The sequence below is a fragment of the Balaenoptera musculus genome, chromosome 11 (genome assembly GCF_009873245.2).
Source record: "Balaenoptera musculus isolate JJ_BM4_2016_0621 chromosome 11, mBalMus1.pri.v3, whole genome shotgun sequence".
Lineage (NCBI taxonomy): Eukaryota > Metazoa > Chordata > Mammalia > Artiodactyla > Balaenopteridae > Balaenoptera > Balaenoptera musculus.
Window position 1 is genome coordinate 71,526,434 of NC_045795.1, and position 14,496 is coordinate 71,540,929.

The window sequence follows — 14,496 nt, forward strand, 5'->3', positions numbered from 1 at the left end:
TATTTTATGTAAATAAAGTAAAAATCAAAGAAAAGAAAAAGAAAGAACATTTCCAGGGAGGTTAGCACCACCACTTTTCACATACAATCCGTTTAGATATACACATTTTTTATACATTTGTTAAAAAGAGTAACATTATAGTCAAACAACATATAAAAACACAATGACTGATATTCATTAAATACACTTTTAAATATGTGTAGTTTACTATAAATCAATTACATCTGAATAAAATTTAAAGAATGAATTCTAAGTTTGCATTTTAGAAAAATACTAATAAAAATAGAAAATATCTACCAAATCAATAATACAAAGTGATATGAATTAAGGTAATTCAAAGGGCTTTAACTTTATCTTAAAGAATGAGCAATATTTTATTAGACAGGATCTTTCTAGGCCAGAAGAAACCAAGGCTTCAAGAGGAAATGAGATCGTTGAGGGCAGGAATTATACAAAAAACAGGCTGGAGGTCACAGTCTACAGGCAGGGAGAGCTAGCTAGGCTAAGGAATCTGAATATCACTGTAAGTCTAAGGGGGGCCACTGTTATGTTTCTGAGCTATCTTGGAAACACTGAACAAATAGCAGTGAGAGACACTGGAGTCTAGCAGTGGTAAGTGGAAACCAGAGTCTAGTGTGGTGGCAGAGAGAACTGAAAGGGAGACATTTTAAAGGATTTAGTGACAAACTGATACGAGGTCATAACACTAAAATTGATCCAGGTACTTACCTGAGTAAGCTCATAAGCTCTATAAGCCAAAAGTGATGTAATTCTATTGGCATTCTTCGACACATGACATTCATGCTTTGGTGTTGGGTCCAAAGCACTTTTATTTAATATAGATTCCAAACTTTTTACACCCATGGGGTCATATATACTCTTTATTTTACCCTAAAATACAGAAAACCTTTTAAGTCCACCAAAACCTAATTACTGACTGTATGACATTAACATTATAGAATAACTCTTTGAATATAGATTACCTATAACAACAGTTTTTTTCCTTTAATACCTGGTAATAAAGTAATACCCAACACTTCTTACTAATATCGAAGCAGTAAGAAAAAGTTAACCAAAAAAAAAAAGCTTGTTTGAATTTAATACACGGAAATAAAAATTTTCTTCACAACACTTCACTAGCTTAAATAACATTACCAACATATTTCCCTCTCTTCAGTATTTTCTTTGGAAAAGAAAAAAGCAAACTCTAAAGCTCAGAAAGCTCAGATTAAAGATGGCAAACCACTCTCAAAGTATCTTTATACACCAAACACAAGCAAGCACTGGTTTTTAATTCAATCAAACCCCTAAAGGCAGGGTCGACTAAAATCCAAGTCAAATGCTGTCTTTGATATATGAAATGTAAAAGTTGAAATTACCTTCATTATTTTAAAAATAACAACATCGCCCACTGCCCCAGCTTCCAAAGGATTAGCTTGTAATAAATCAGCATACCTAGAAAGATAGACACCTAGGAAAGAGGGAAAAATTAAAGTTTTATTTTAATATGGACACAAATATAAAAAGTCCAAATATTTAACATAATAAGAGATAAAAGGTATGACACCTTTTAAAAAAAATGTAATGATAGCTGATATTTAACCAAAGCAAAAAATAAAACTAGAAAAAACATGAAAAACCAAATTTTTCAAAATCACTAGGACTAGACTAAGACATTAAAAAAAAAAAAGATAACCCTTGTTTAATTGGAACTATGCAAAATCAGAAACAAAGGATAAAACTGGTTTTCATTGCAGAACCTGAAACTAGTCTATCTTTCTGGGAACATGACACAGCATACATGAATTTAATTATAAGGACAACAGCGAAATTAGATAATATATTTTTAAAGGGCAACTTAGTAGTAGGTAAATGAAAAAAGAAAAAAGATTACCCATGGAAGGACTGCCAAGAATTGTTATTTTGGACTGGCCCACCTGTAATCCTTTTTCACATATGCTCTGAACCTACATAAACAAAACATTTCATCTTACAGTCAATACATTAAAAATGTGAAAAGACAGTTTGTAAACTTGTTTTAAGTAAAATCCAAGCTTCTAAACTATATTTTTTTTACATTACAGAAATTATACATATACATGCTAGTTTATGACTAAATATTAATGTGAAACTGACTTACACTTCCAATGTAACCATAGTTGGAATCTATTTTTGTTTATGCCAGGTCTGACATACACTCAGAATTCATGCCATTCATATATATATAAATATCCCCTTTTAGAAAGAATTAGTACTGGCAAAGTATTTAAAGAGAAATTAACTCCACCTCAAAACATCTTCCATCAAAGGAGAAAAAATAGTTCCCAGCACATATAATCAGTAATACAGAAGAATCAGTAATATAGAAGATAACCTACTTTAATAAAGGAAAAATTATTTACTATCAAGCACATTCCAGGGGGGAATATTAGGTTTGATCAAAGAAAAAATGAACATATTTGAAAAGCAAATTATAAAACAATGAAATACCTTGCACTAAGTCATTTTTTCCATTTATACATCAAAAAATTGTTAGTTTATAAAAATCAAGTGTATAGTATAACTGATTCACTTTGTTATAAAGCAGAAACTAACACACCATTGTAAAGCGATTATACTCCAATAAAGATGTTAAAAAAAAAATCAAGTGTATTGATTAATTGCAAATTTAGGTAACTTACAATGGAAGCACTTTCAAATTGTTTTTTATAAAATGGGTTCACTTACCTGATACCGATCAACCATCAGAAATGCATAGGATTCTGAAAGTTCTTTATCTAAACGACCATCAAACTTCAGTTCTCTTCGCTTTTCTGTAAACTAAATGAAATTAAATCTATAACAACTCCTTAGTATGTGATTATGTTTTTCAAGCTAAGAGTTTCAGGAATTTTATTTCAAAGAAATTCCAAATCAGCAATTCCCTGGCAGTCCAGTGGTTAGGACTCTGCGCTTCCACTGCTGGGGGCCTGGATTTGATCCCTGCCCAGGGAACTAAGATCCCACAAGCCACAAGGCATGGCAAAAAAAGAAAAAAAAAAAATCCATATCTACCAAAGTGGAAATTATCTTTTCTCTCCCTGTAATTTCTGCACTTCATTTTTTCCCATTATAATTGGCTCTTTATCCTTACAATATAGTCAAATAAGCATCTAGTGCTAAACAATTTTAACTAAATTTCTATTAAAATCTTACCACACTCCAACTCTGCCCTAGATTTTTAAGTTCATTTTTTGATTATCTTTGGATCTCTCATTTTACCTAACACGGAACACTGCATATAGGTGGTTTAATAAATCTCTGTTTAATGACCAACTTCTAAACTATAAACTCAGTTAGGACAAGGAAAAATGTTTCATTTCTTTACAATTATATTTTCAGTGCCAAGTACATAAGCCATGCTCCATACCCATTTCCAGGATAAAAGAGTGACTTGATCTAAGTACATCTGAACTGTAAGTCACCCTAAACTGCTGGCTTTCACTTTTAGATACAAGCAAATAGATATGGAGCCCATACCTAACAGATTTACATGCCATGTTCAGGCTATTACTGATCTTTAATAATATAATTAATGAATCTTTAAATTTTCATATAAAATTGACAAATAATCCCTATCATATCATGAAACCACATCAAACTACCAAGGTTTTAATATCCTCTGGGAGCCGGTAACATTCATCCACTTTAGGGATCCTTTCAAAGTTAAATTCTCATAGCACTAGATTAACCAACCTATAAAAGTACAAAATTAATAGTATTTCATGTACATTAGAAAGCAATATACACATCAAATATTTCTAAACATCTCATTTGTATTACCTCAGGATTATTATGGCTTTTCCTAAATCAAAACTCAAAAAAGATTCTAATTTGTATATGAAACTTAAATTCACTACCTAACAGGCTCAACTATTCCCCTTTGTTCTCACTTTTTCACTAAGAATTTCTACTAATGATATTAAGATAATTCAATTACCAGGCAATAACTGGGGAAAAAATTAAGCATATCCTAAAAAAAAAAAAATACGTATTTTATTTCATTAGCCTTCCAATTTAGACATAATATGCTCTTAGAGATTCCATTTAACTAACATACGCTTGAAAGAGCAAAAAGCCTTGTAATGAATTTACAATTAAGCCATTATACAATAAGCTAGCCCTATGCTTAAGATTCATTGTTAGTAAAAGAAGTTATCTTACACAATCACACGTTAATTTAACAGAACAGATAAATGTAGTGCAATATCAACAGTGTTTAGGGAAAACAACATGTCATTTAAAACTTGTTTTTCCCCTCCATAATTTGGCTTTCCTAAGAACTTTAGCATTTTTAAAGAAAAGGAAGAAAGTAAAACAAATTCCAGGCTATTAACTGGTTCTGAAGAATCTTACAAAAAGCACAATTTAAAACATACCTCCTGGACTTCCCTGGTGGCGCAGTGGTTAAGAATCCACCCGCCAATGCAGGGGACACGGGTTCAAGCCCTGGTCCGGGAAGATCCCACATGCCACGGAGCAACTAAGTCCGTGCGCCACAACTAGCGAGCCTGTGCTCTAGAGCCCGTGAGCCACAACTACTGAGCCTGCATGCTGCAACTACTGAAGCCCGCACACCTAGAGCCCATGCTCTGCAACAAGAGAAGCTACTGCAGTGAGAAGCCTGCATACAGCAACGAAGAGTAGCCCCCGCTCGCCGAAACTAGAGAAAGCCCGCGTGCAGCAATGAAGACCCAACACAGCCAAAAATAAATAAAAATAAATAAATTTAAAACAAAAACAAAACATACCTCCTTTTCCAAAAGCTCATTATGTATCAAGCAAGCACGTCTGTAGTTAAAATTTGTTACTGAAGTTGGTTCAAGGTAAGATGAGTGGAGAATATTTAAAACATCTTCAAATTCCCGAGAGCCTGGAGTTAATGGCTGAAAAAGTGCTAAAATAAAAAATATTAATTTTAAGATTCCATCTTAAAGGTAGTTTTTTATATTTTTGTGGCTTTGTTAATGTAACTTTTAAATAAAGTTAAAAAAAAGCATCAAGGCTATCTTATTTTGTGATATGCGAAAGAGATACTTATTAATTCATTGAAGAAAAAACTCTTCAGCAGTGAGCATCTGGCATTACACATGCAGAAAAGGAAATTACAATTTTGCAAAACTTAGGGGATGCTACACTAGGCAACCTAAACTGCTTAAAGACGCTCATAAGAACCTGTGCATAAACTCAACTTGCCTCAACTCCTATTTTACGTTACATTTAGGTAGTATGTCTAGGACCATTTATTTCAGCAAATGAAATGCTTATGCCATAAGTAAAAGCATAAAAACATTTAAGACACTTAGCTGTCTATACAATAAAATGATTCTATCTGGTTTTTAATACTAAAGTTAGAATAAGATATGCTGCATCCATTAGCTTCTTGTATTACCAATATAAAGTAGGAGGATATTTACTATGAAAACTTGGTGAAATGGAAAGATGTGGAACTTTGGAGACAAACCAGGACACAAATATCAGGTCTAGCATTTACTGGCTTTGTGGGAGACCTTGGGTAAATCAATTACTTAACAAAACAAGCTCAGTACTTTCTTCAGTAAAAAGGAGAACTCCAGCTATCCTAATAACCACTATATGCCATATGGCACATAAGACAACACGTGGAAAAGGCTCTAAGCACAGCACCTGGTGCAAAGTAAAAAAGTTTTTATTCCCCACTCCACCAACTACTGCACACTCCCTTTAATTTTTAAAATACTTAAGTCAAATATACAATTTGTTCTTCAAACAGTAGCCTAATAACCTCAAATTTCTACTTTACGCATGAAATAATTTAACTTATAAATTTCAAACATCAAGTCTATATATGTACCTTCCCCAAACCAAAAGGAACCACTTATTTTTCACTGTAGATAGAAGTATTCATAGAACTTATGTTATATGCTATTACCTTAATTTCTTTCAAGATACTATATATAGTCAATAAATGTCATTCAAAATACTTTTAGGCCACTACTGAAAGCAGTGTTCTACTTGTACATACTCTCAAAGGTACTAGAGAGCAGCTGTTTTTACTGTATTCCCTATAATGTCAAATGACATATACATTCATCCACCAAACCATGTATATATTACAAAAGTGCCTGTAAAAATGTAGCTTTCAATGAGAGAATGTATATAGAACAAATGATTCCCACTACTTTGGAATTGCACACTAAAAAAGGTGGCAGTGGGGATAAAATCAACATACTTATAATAATGCAATAAAGACAGTAGGAGTAAGCAGGAAAAAAAACACTCAAAAAGAACTAAAGAACTACTAAACACAGAGTGTCCTATAATAAAATTTATAGCAGATGGATATACTCAATAATCTATTGATTGTAAGCTCCATGAGAGGAGGAACTATATCTGCCTTGTTCATTACTCTATCTTTTCTTGGGGCACTGGCCACAAGTTGAATGACTGAGTGAGTGAAGATGAGAATAAGCTCTGTCAAGATTTTTTTATATTGAATACAAATATATTCTAAACTACCAAAATATGATTGTTGTCATTTTAAATTAGGTGTCAAAAATTCAACCATTCAGTGATATATAAAACAAAATGAAAGCTCAAAAAACAGAGAAATCCATTCTTTCAATTCAAATCTGTTTTATAGAATACAGTAGGAGAAAACGTTTTATCTTTGTGTCTGTCCCCAACTAAACTGGAAAATTTTGTGAGGGAAAACAGCATGTGGAATAGTTTTCATAGGCTTTCACATCCAAAATGAGCCAAGCATGATTCTTAAAGTTGGGTTTTATGTATGATTGATTTTTATGTTTCTAAACTAACAAGTGACTTCAGGTATCTAAACATGTGCCAAAAAGAAGTATCAAAAGAAGTAGCTTTAAATTTCTATGAAATTTTACAATCTACAAAATGAAATCATTTTCCTTAGCTAAGCTATTCCAACACTATTTCCACTGTCAATCTAACCAAAAGTGAAAGATTCAAGTTAAATCATATAAACTTATATAGAAATTAACTTTCAAATTATTCTCAAAAAAGTACTTAACATTTCTGTTTCATTCCAAAGCAATGTCCTAGAGTCACCTCAAGTAGTACTCAAGTAGACTGCCAGTGTGAAAAAAATTCTTGTGAATAAAAATACAGAAAAAGGTGCAAGATTATAGGTCTAACAATACCTGTGTCCTATTAGGTATTTTATATTTCAAATACCTCAGTTGGCTTTACTAGTTAGGCCAAAGTTATAATTTCTAGTTTCTCTTCCCAATTATCAATTTCTATAAGAATAAAATTATGCTGTAACTATTTTTAAAGATTTCAAGTCAATGTGCTGGTAACAGTAGTTTAGAAATATAACCAGTTCATGTTCTGAATGTACATTCCCTGGTGGTCTATTTTGTCCTTAATCATCCTCTAAAGGACATACCTGATCAACACATCCTGTCACTTCTTTTAAAGAACACATATACACATCACAGTATTATGGGTCATCATTTGAGGCAATAATAATAAATAAACCTGTAACTACCCGTAGGGGAACAGAACATTTTATATATTTATCATCCATTTCACATAAGGAAGTCAGAATCCTGTTCTCTGGATTCTGACAATTTTTGAGTCTAACAATTAGTGGCTCATTATTCCTTTTCAGGTACTGTACTAAAAGCTTTATATGCATTATCTCATTTAATCATTGAAACCACCCTATGAAGTTCATTATGCCCATTTCACAAATGAAACTGAGCTAACAGTTAACTTGGCCCAAGGTTAATACATGAATAGGGTAGGTGTGAATTCAAAATCAGTCTCCCTAGCTGCAAATCTTGTTTCCTGAACTATAAGTAAAAGATGTATGTGGGTGTATAAGTGCTGAAACAAATCATTACAAGAGCTGGAAAAACAGAATTGTTTCCTTATTTTAGACCAAGAAATTATATTAGCTATATGGAAATTAGCAATAAAAGAATTTGATGTCTAGAATGCTCTTTCTACCCTCTTATGTCTTCTTTTGAATCTCATTTCTTAGTATTTCTTTCTCATTTAGTGCATTTAACAGGGCCAAAAGCCATAACTCACACCCTTTTTTTGGTTTATAAAGGTTAACAGCAGTCGTAATAATTCTTCCAGACATTAATATATAATTTTGCTTATTTACAGTGCTTCCATCAAATTCATGTCAGAAAGATAGTTACTGAGTTGATTTCTGATAATTCACAAGGCTTTTCTATTGACAAAACTGATGATAGATGTGTTTTCATCATTTTTTTTTTCTCTTTTGTCCACACTGCATGGCATGCAGGATCTTAGTTCCCCAACCAGGGATCAAACCTGTGCCCCCTGCAGTGGAAGCACGAAGTCTTAACCATTAGACCATCATGGGGGGGCCCTTTTATAGATGTGTTTTTATGAGGTTCAAGAAAAGATTTAGAAAGGCACTTGGAGATTTATAATTCAAATGAGGAAACTGACTGTATCACAGAACCACAACTAGAACTGAGTATTTTATATTACTGGTAGCATACAAAACATACTAAGAATTAAATGTTAAATTTAAGCAGCTGGAATAGACATAAAATTAAGGTCACCAAATAGTAGCTTTGTTTCTTAGTCAAAGGAACATTTTTCCTCAACTACTTTTACCAACTCATTTAGTGTCAATGCCACTCTTTGTGTTTGTATTGTTTATGTGTATACGTAAAAAAAAAAAAAAATCATAAGTGTAAAAACAAGCTAAACTTTTAAAAAAAGATGGACCAGTGTTATCAAAATATACCAAGGGAAATTCCAAAATATACATTCCAATTTAAAGTAATTCACGGAAGAAAAGGAAATAGCAAAGAGTAGACTGCGGATCTCATTGGTCTGCAATTCTCTCTGAATCCATCTCTCTGATATCTATGGATATTAATGACTAAAATACAATGAATATCCATTTGTTCCTCATGATAATTTAGACATTTTAAAAATCATTTTTCTTCAGTCTAATAAAATTACTACAGACATAATACTGTAGGAATGGGTGATTCATCTCTACTCATGATCGAACATAGTGCAGAATCAGGAATAAACATTCTAGCAGAGATCTAGAGAGGTAACAAATATGAAACTTGACTTTTTTTGGACTGGGGAATACGTCAAAGAAAGTTTTACCTCCATTACTTAGAATTTATATGCGCCTATCAAACGTTTTATGTGGATGACTGGATTCTGCCTGTACATTCCTGCTCAGATTTACTTCTATGTAGGGAAAACTGTGGTACTTAGAACCAAGCCATTCATATACCACTACCAGAACATCATGCAAATTTCCTTAAGAAAGAGACTCAACCCCAAAGTCTTCAAAAAGACAACTCCAAATTTTGTGGGAAAAGATGGGGATTTGGGAGGAGAATTGGCCTTTAATTTTCCTGAACTAGACCAGTATGGATGCAGGTGCGTAAGAGCATTTAGTTTGCGATGCACCTGCATGAGATGCAGATGCATGAGAGCAATTAATCTTGTGCCCTACATAAAGTATTAACCAATAAACATTTTCCAGAAAGTGAATCATTACTACTTCATTTCCCAAGACCTTTGGAGGGAAAAATTATATCAAATACAATTACTGATTTTAATTTACTTTTGATGACTTACACTATCAGATTTTAGAGTAAAAGAAGGCAATAGTGAAACATCTACTGACAAAGTGCAATTCCACAATTTGGTTAAATGTAACAGTGACTCCTTACAGTACAGAAAGTAGTCCAGCCAATAAGTAAACAGAATAGCACATAGATCACAAAGAGTAAAATCTTACTCTTCCAGTCAACAGATCACTTAATCTGTGAGTACTGATTAAATGTGTTAATTTTCTAATGAATATAATTTCTGAATCTCAAAATTCCCCAGGGATGAAGACATACTAAACATCACTAAATTTAATAGCTGTTAAAAAAAAATTTTTTTTAAGTGAACTAAAACCTTCCTACAATAAAAAATAAGAAGTACTCTACACCTAGGTGCAAATTCCAACTCCACGATTTACTAGCTGTGTAACCTTGGGCAAGTTATTTACCTCAGTAGTTCAGTTTCCTCATCTGTAAAATGGGAATAGTACCTACCACATAGGATTACTGAGATTTAGTTAGTACATATAAACTGCTTAGAACAATGCCTATAACTTATTAAGCACTATAAAGTGTTTGCCAATATTAATTAGAATGGCAGTATTTTGGATGTTATGCTACTGTGAAGACCAATAAAAGAACTGAGTCAAGTTATACTCACAAAGGTTTACCTTTAAGCTACCAAAAACATATGAGTCCTAATCTTAAATTTCACTGGAAAAGCAGTCACAAGCAAAGGTCTGCCATATTAAAATACGAATGCAACAGAACCTTTGATACTGAAAAGTTCAAGCAGAGTTATCTACTGAAAATGATCTAATATTCATGATAAAAGACTCAGATGACCACACCACTAATACCTAGCCAAATCCTATACATAAAGTGATACCTTTCAAGTCTTCCAAGAGGAGATTATCTTGGGATCAAGTGTGAAACTAGCAGTACCTGCCGCACTGTTTCTGATAAAGCATTTTTTTAATGAAAAGTTATATTTTTCTATTAAATTCTATCACCAAGTATTAACTCCTTTCAGGTTGGACAGGATGAAGTCCATGATGGTAAAAAGCTGCTTATTTAAGTTTTAAAATTGCTATTTAGATCGCTATTGCACTATTTGAACAGCTGCTGCTCAGTGTACAAATATTTAGACAAGTTAAAAATTACTCACTTTCACTAAACATGAAAAAAGTCCACTGTGTTATATTTTCCTTACCAAAACGTCCCTAAGAGGAGAAAGGTAACAAATTTCCCCCAAAGAAGCATCAGGCTCAGGGGAGAAAACAAAAACAACTAGGTTTTATATTTCCTAATTCCTCAATTATTATCTACTTTTAATGTGTTCAAATGAAGTCTATTTTACAGCAACCTCTGGATTTATCTAATTAAAAAAAAACCAACACATATGCAAACAGTGCCTTTCAACATTTCCTAGTGCCCTCCCACATTTCAACCCAAATGGGTTTTATGCCAATTTCCTGGTCCTATTAAAAATTAAAAGGAGGTACCTCATGCTTTGTTTTGCTTAAAACCCTAAAAAAACGGACTTCAAAACTGTATCAAGCTAAAAAATTTTTTAAAAAGAAAAAAATTCAATCTCCTACTTTGATCCTATAATCAGAGCCCATCTGAATCTACTTCCAACCTATTCTCTACCAATTGATAACTTAGGATGAAATCTAATTTTCCTCATATAGACTATACATCTTAACTAAACCAAAAGGATTGATAAACTTGACCTTTACAAGAATTCTCTTGAACCCTAAAATGTATTACATTAACTCACTTAAAAGATACTTCTAGAAACATTCTGCATGCCAGTGGACAAAAGGTAACTTCATCTTTCTCAACATGGTTTCTCACACCAAGGATTTCCCTGGCTTTATCATCCAAATAGAAATTACCAATTTGACTTTATTTGTATCTTACTGACAGAAGGCTAACAATTTCAGGTGTGCAAATGTAGCTGGTTATGCACATGGCAAGAGGAAGCACATGCTTCATTCAAGAGTCTCTTTACCAAGATTCAAGATACAAATAAAAAACGTTTTCCGCAAATAAGAAAATTCCTATTACTTTCCAAAGTAAATCTGAAAAACGGAACCACGCACTAAAACAAAAAGAGGCTTTAAATTGACTAAATCCAGAGTATCCCAAATCACTGGACAGTCAAAAATTGTTTTCTAAGAATTGAAAACGATAATTTCCTCCATTAGAAAGGTGTCACAATATGGCATTAAGTTTTAAAAAGGTAACGTACTTCATTTAACTGTTCCCATATTGGTTCCAAAAACCAGACTGGACTTTTAAATTTTTTTCTGAAGTTCTCTCATCTGCAAGATCAAGTTGGTGACTCTTGGGCATAAGCTGACCTCTATTTTTTTCCATAGGGAAATTACTGCACCAAGAACCTACCTTCCCAAGCTTCTCAAATACAAGAAAAAAACATACTAAAATTGGATTTAGAGAGAGCCCTATCTAGCGCTTCAAAAACGAGAAAAAAAAATCTACATGGAAATGAAGTGTGATGGAAAACAGCAGTGTGCATGAATCACATCTAACGGAGATGTCTAAACAAGGGAAGACGCTGACATCGAGCAAATTTCAAGTAGACGCATAGAGCTGAAGAATTTCCACAGGGAGAAGCACTTGTGGTCCTCTCAACGCAGTGGCCTTGGAGAAAGCCCCAGAATCCATGGCCACGGGTTATTTCCACAGTGAGACTTCTCAGAAGCATCCTTAGGAGGACACATCAGCTTCTCTGCCTTCAGGGGCTGGGAGGGAGGGGCGCCGAGCACCATCTTTCCTCTCTGGGAGCTGCAGCCTTACGGACAAGCTTCAAACCTGAGCTACTTCCAACTTCCACGGGGAGAGGGGGAGCAGGGAGCGTGGTTCCACCGCTTTCCTCTCGCACCAAGCGCAGCAGCTGGGCGGCCGTGGCAGTGCGGGGAGAGGCGGCTGGCGCTGCATGCGTGTTTACGTGTCTCGGATGGGTGTGGGAAGGAGACAGAGAGGTTCTAATGAAAAGATGGAGGGGAGAGAGAAAGAGGGGTTGGGAAAAAGGGGAAGCACCACCTTTCTTTTCTCTGCTCTTCCTGGGGATCTGAAAACTCCTCCTAACGGGTCTTTCGGGCTCTTCGGGGCCTTTGGGCAGAGCGGCCGCGCCCGCCTCACAGGAGTCCTGAGGCTGCTCGTGGCAGAGACTCGGGGCGGCCTCGGCAGCCGCGGTCTCCTCAGGCCCGGTGCCGCCGCCGGGCTCCGCAACGCTGACGCCGCCGCCATTTTGTGGGGAGGACTCAAGCTCCGGAAGCGCCTGCTTCATCTCGTCGTCTCCGCCGCCGCCGCCACTTTCCCAGCTCGCGTCCGTCGGCGGAGAGGCCTCCGCCTCCGCAGCAGTCGCCATCGCGCCGGCGTGAGGAGCGCCGGGAAGCTTCTGCCTACAAGGTCGACGGGGGTGGGGGGAAGGGGTGGCGGGCCAGCTTCGCCGCCGAGCTGCTCTCAGCCCACCCACCCCCTTCCCCCCCCGTGGCCGCTGGCCGCTATCCCGACCCAGCAGCCTCTCGGGGGCCCCAAAGCGGGCGCCCCAACCGTGCGGCCCGGCCCCAACAACCGCTCCTCGCTCGAGCAGTTCTTCTGCCGGCCCCCACCACTCAACGTGCTGGCGTCGGGGCCGGGAGGGGGCGGGGCCATCTCGGAGAGCTCCACCAATGGGGGCGCGGCGCCCGCCTCCGCGGGTGCGGACAGACAGCGCCGGGGGGCGGAGCCTTGGGGCGCCGGAGCCCGCCAAAAGGGGCGACCGCAACGCCCGGAGAGTACCTCGACGCCGCGGCCGGCTGCGGGGTGGATGGGCCTCAGGACGAGCTGCGAGTTCCCGGAGCACGCTCGGCCAGTGTTGCAGGCGAGGGAGGCGCGCTGCGCCAGGTCCCGGGAACGCAGGCGTCGCCTGTTTCCAGGCAAGATTACCCGGCTTCTCCGCGCACGATTCACATCGGCCAGGACAGGACAGAGGCAGTGGTTGTGGGACGATCTCGGCTTTGTGAAATATTTACGTGCATATAAAGGCCTGGAGTGGCGATAAGAGAGTGGGCTGCAGCGATAAGAGCGTGAAAGCGTCGGGGGCCCGCTTCAGCGACCTGCAGTTCCCACTGGATCTTGCATCTTTACAATAGATTACTCCCACCCTCCCCCTTCTTTTATCTAGAAGGGTTAGAACCAGTGGCACGCCTCCAGCAAACAGTCGATACCTTGGTCCTTTGATTTGATTTCATAGCCTAATGTTAACAGGATTTGGTTCTGGGGAGCTTGAGGAGAGAGGGGCTGCTGGCTTTTAGATTTTCCTTTGGTGTTTCAGTTTTCCTCAAGTGCGTGTGTATTAAAGAAAAATAGAAACGTCTGCAGCCACGTTAAAAAATATACAGCAAGCGATCGCTTTCTCTTAAAACAACTTGACAGTCAAGTAGAAGGCCTTTAAAATAGCTTACACTGATTAGGTTGAAACTATTTATTTGGGTTATGGTGAATACAGAAAATGTAATATTTCTTGGGTCCTTTCTATACGCTAGGCACTGGACAAAGCGATTTACGTATACTATGTACATTTAATCCTCACAACAGATGTTAGGAAGATACTATCATAAACAATTTAAAATAAGTGTTGCAATTAGGAGTATGGGATTAATAGAAACACCACTGTAAAACAACAAGGATTTACTGTATAGCACATGGAATTGTGTTCAATATCTTGTAATAACCTATTATAGAAAAGAATCTGTAAACCAACTATAGTTAAATAAAAAATAAAATAAGTATTGCAAGATATAGAACAAATTAACAAAATGAGAATTTGAAGCCAGGTCTGTTTAACTCCAAATAAAGTACTTGC

The 14,496-nt window shown here is 36.5% G+C and overlaps 1 protein-coding gene across 8 annotated transcripts in view; it reads right to left on the reverse strand.

The window, feature by feature from the left end:
- TASOR (transcription activation suppressor) overlaps positions 1-14,247 on the reverse strand; it is a 51,451-nt gene extending 37,204 nt beyond the window's left edge. For 6 of the 8 annotated variants that reach the window (XM_036868967.1, XM_036868965.1, XM_036868966.1 and 3 more), the window contains exons 1-6: positions 12,690-13,645; positions 4,791-4,936; positions 2,728-2,820; positions 1,895-1,967; positions 1,380-1,471; positions 730-891 (exon numbers count right to left, since the gene is read on the reverse strand). In XM_036868967.1, coding sequence (XP_036724862.1) covers positions 730-891; positions 1,380-1,471; positions 1,895-1,967; positions 2,728-2,820; positions 4,791-4,936; positions 12,690-13,017 — 894 coding nt within the window. In that variant the 5' untranslated portion in view covers positions 13,018-13,645. Of the gene's footprint in view, positions 1-729; positions 892-1,379; positions 1,472-1,894; positions 1,968-2,727; positions 2,821-4,790; positions 4,937-12,689 lie in introns of all 8 variants that reach the window. The other 2 variants (XM_036868963.1, XM_036868972.1) reach the window with 2 other exon arrangements.
- Between the last annotated feature and the right edge of the window lie 249 nt (positions 14,248-14,496).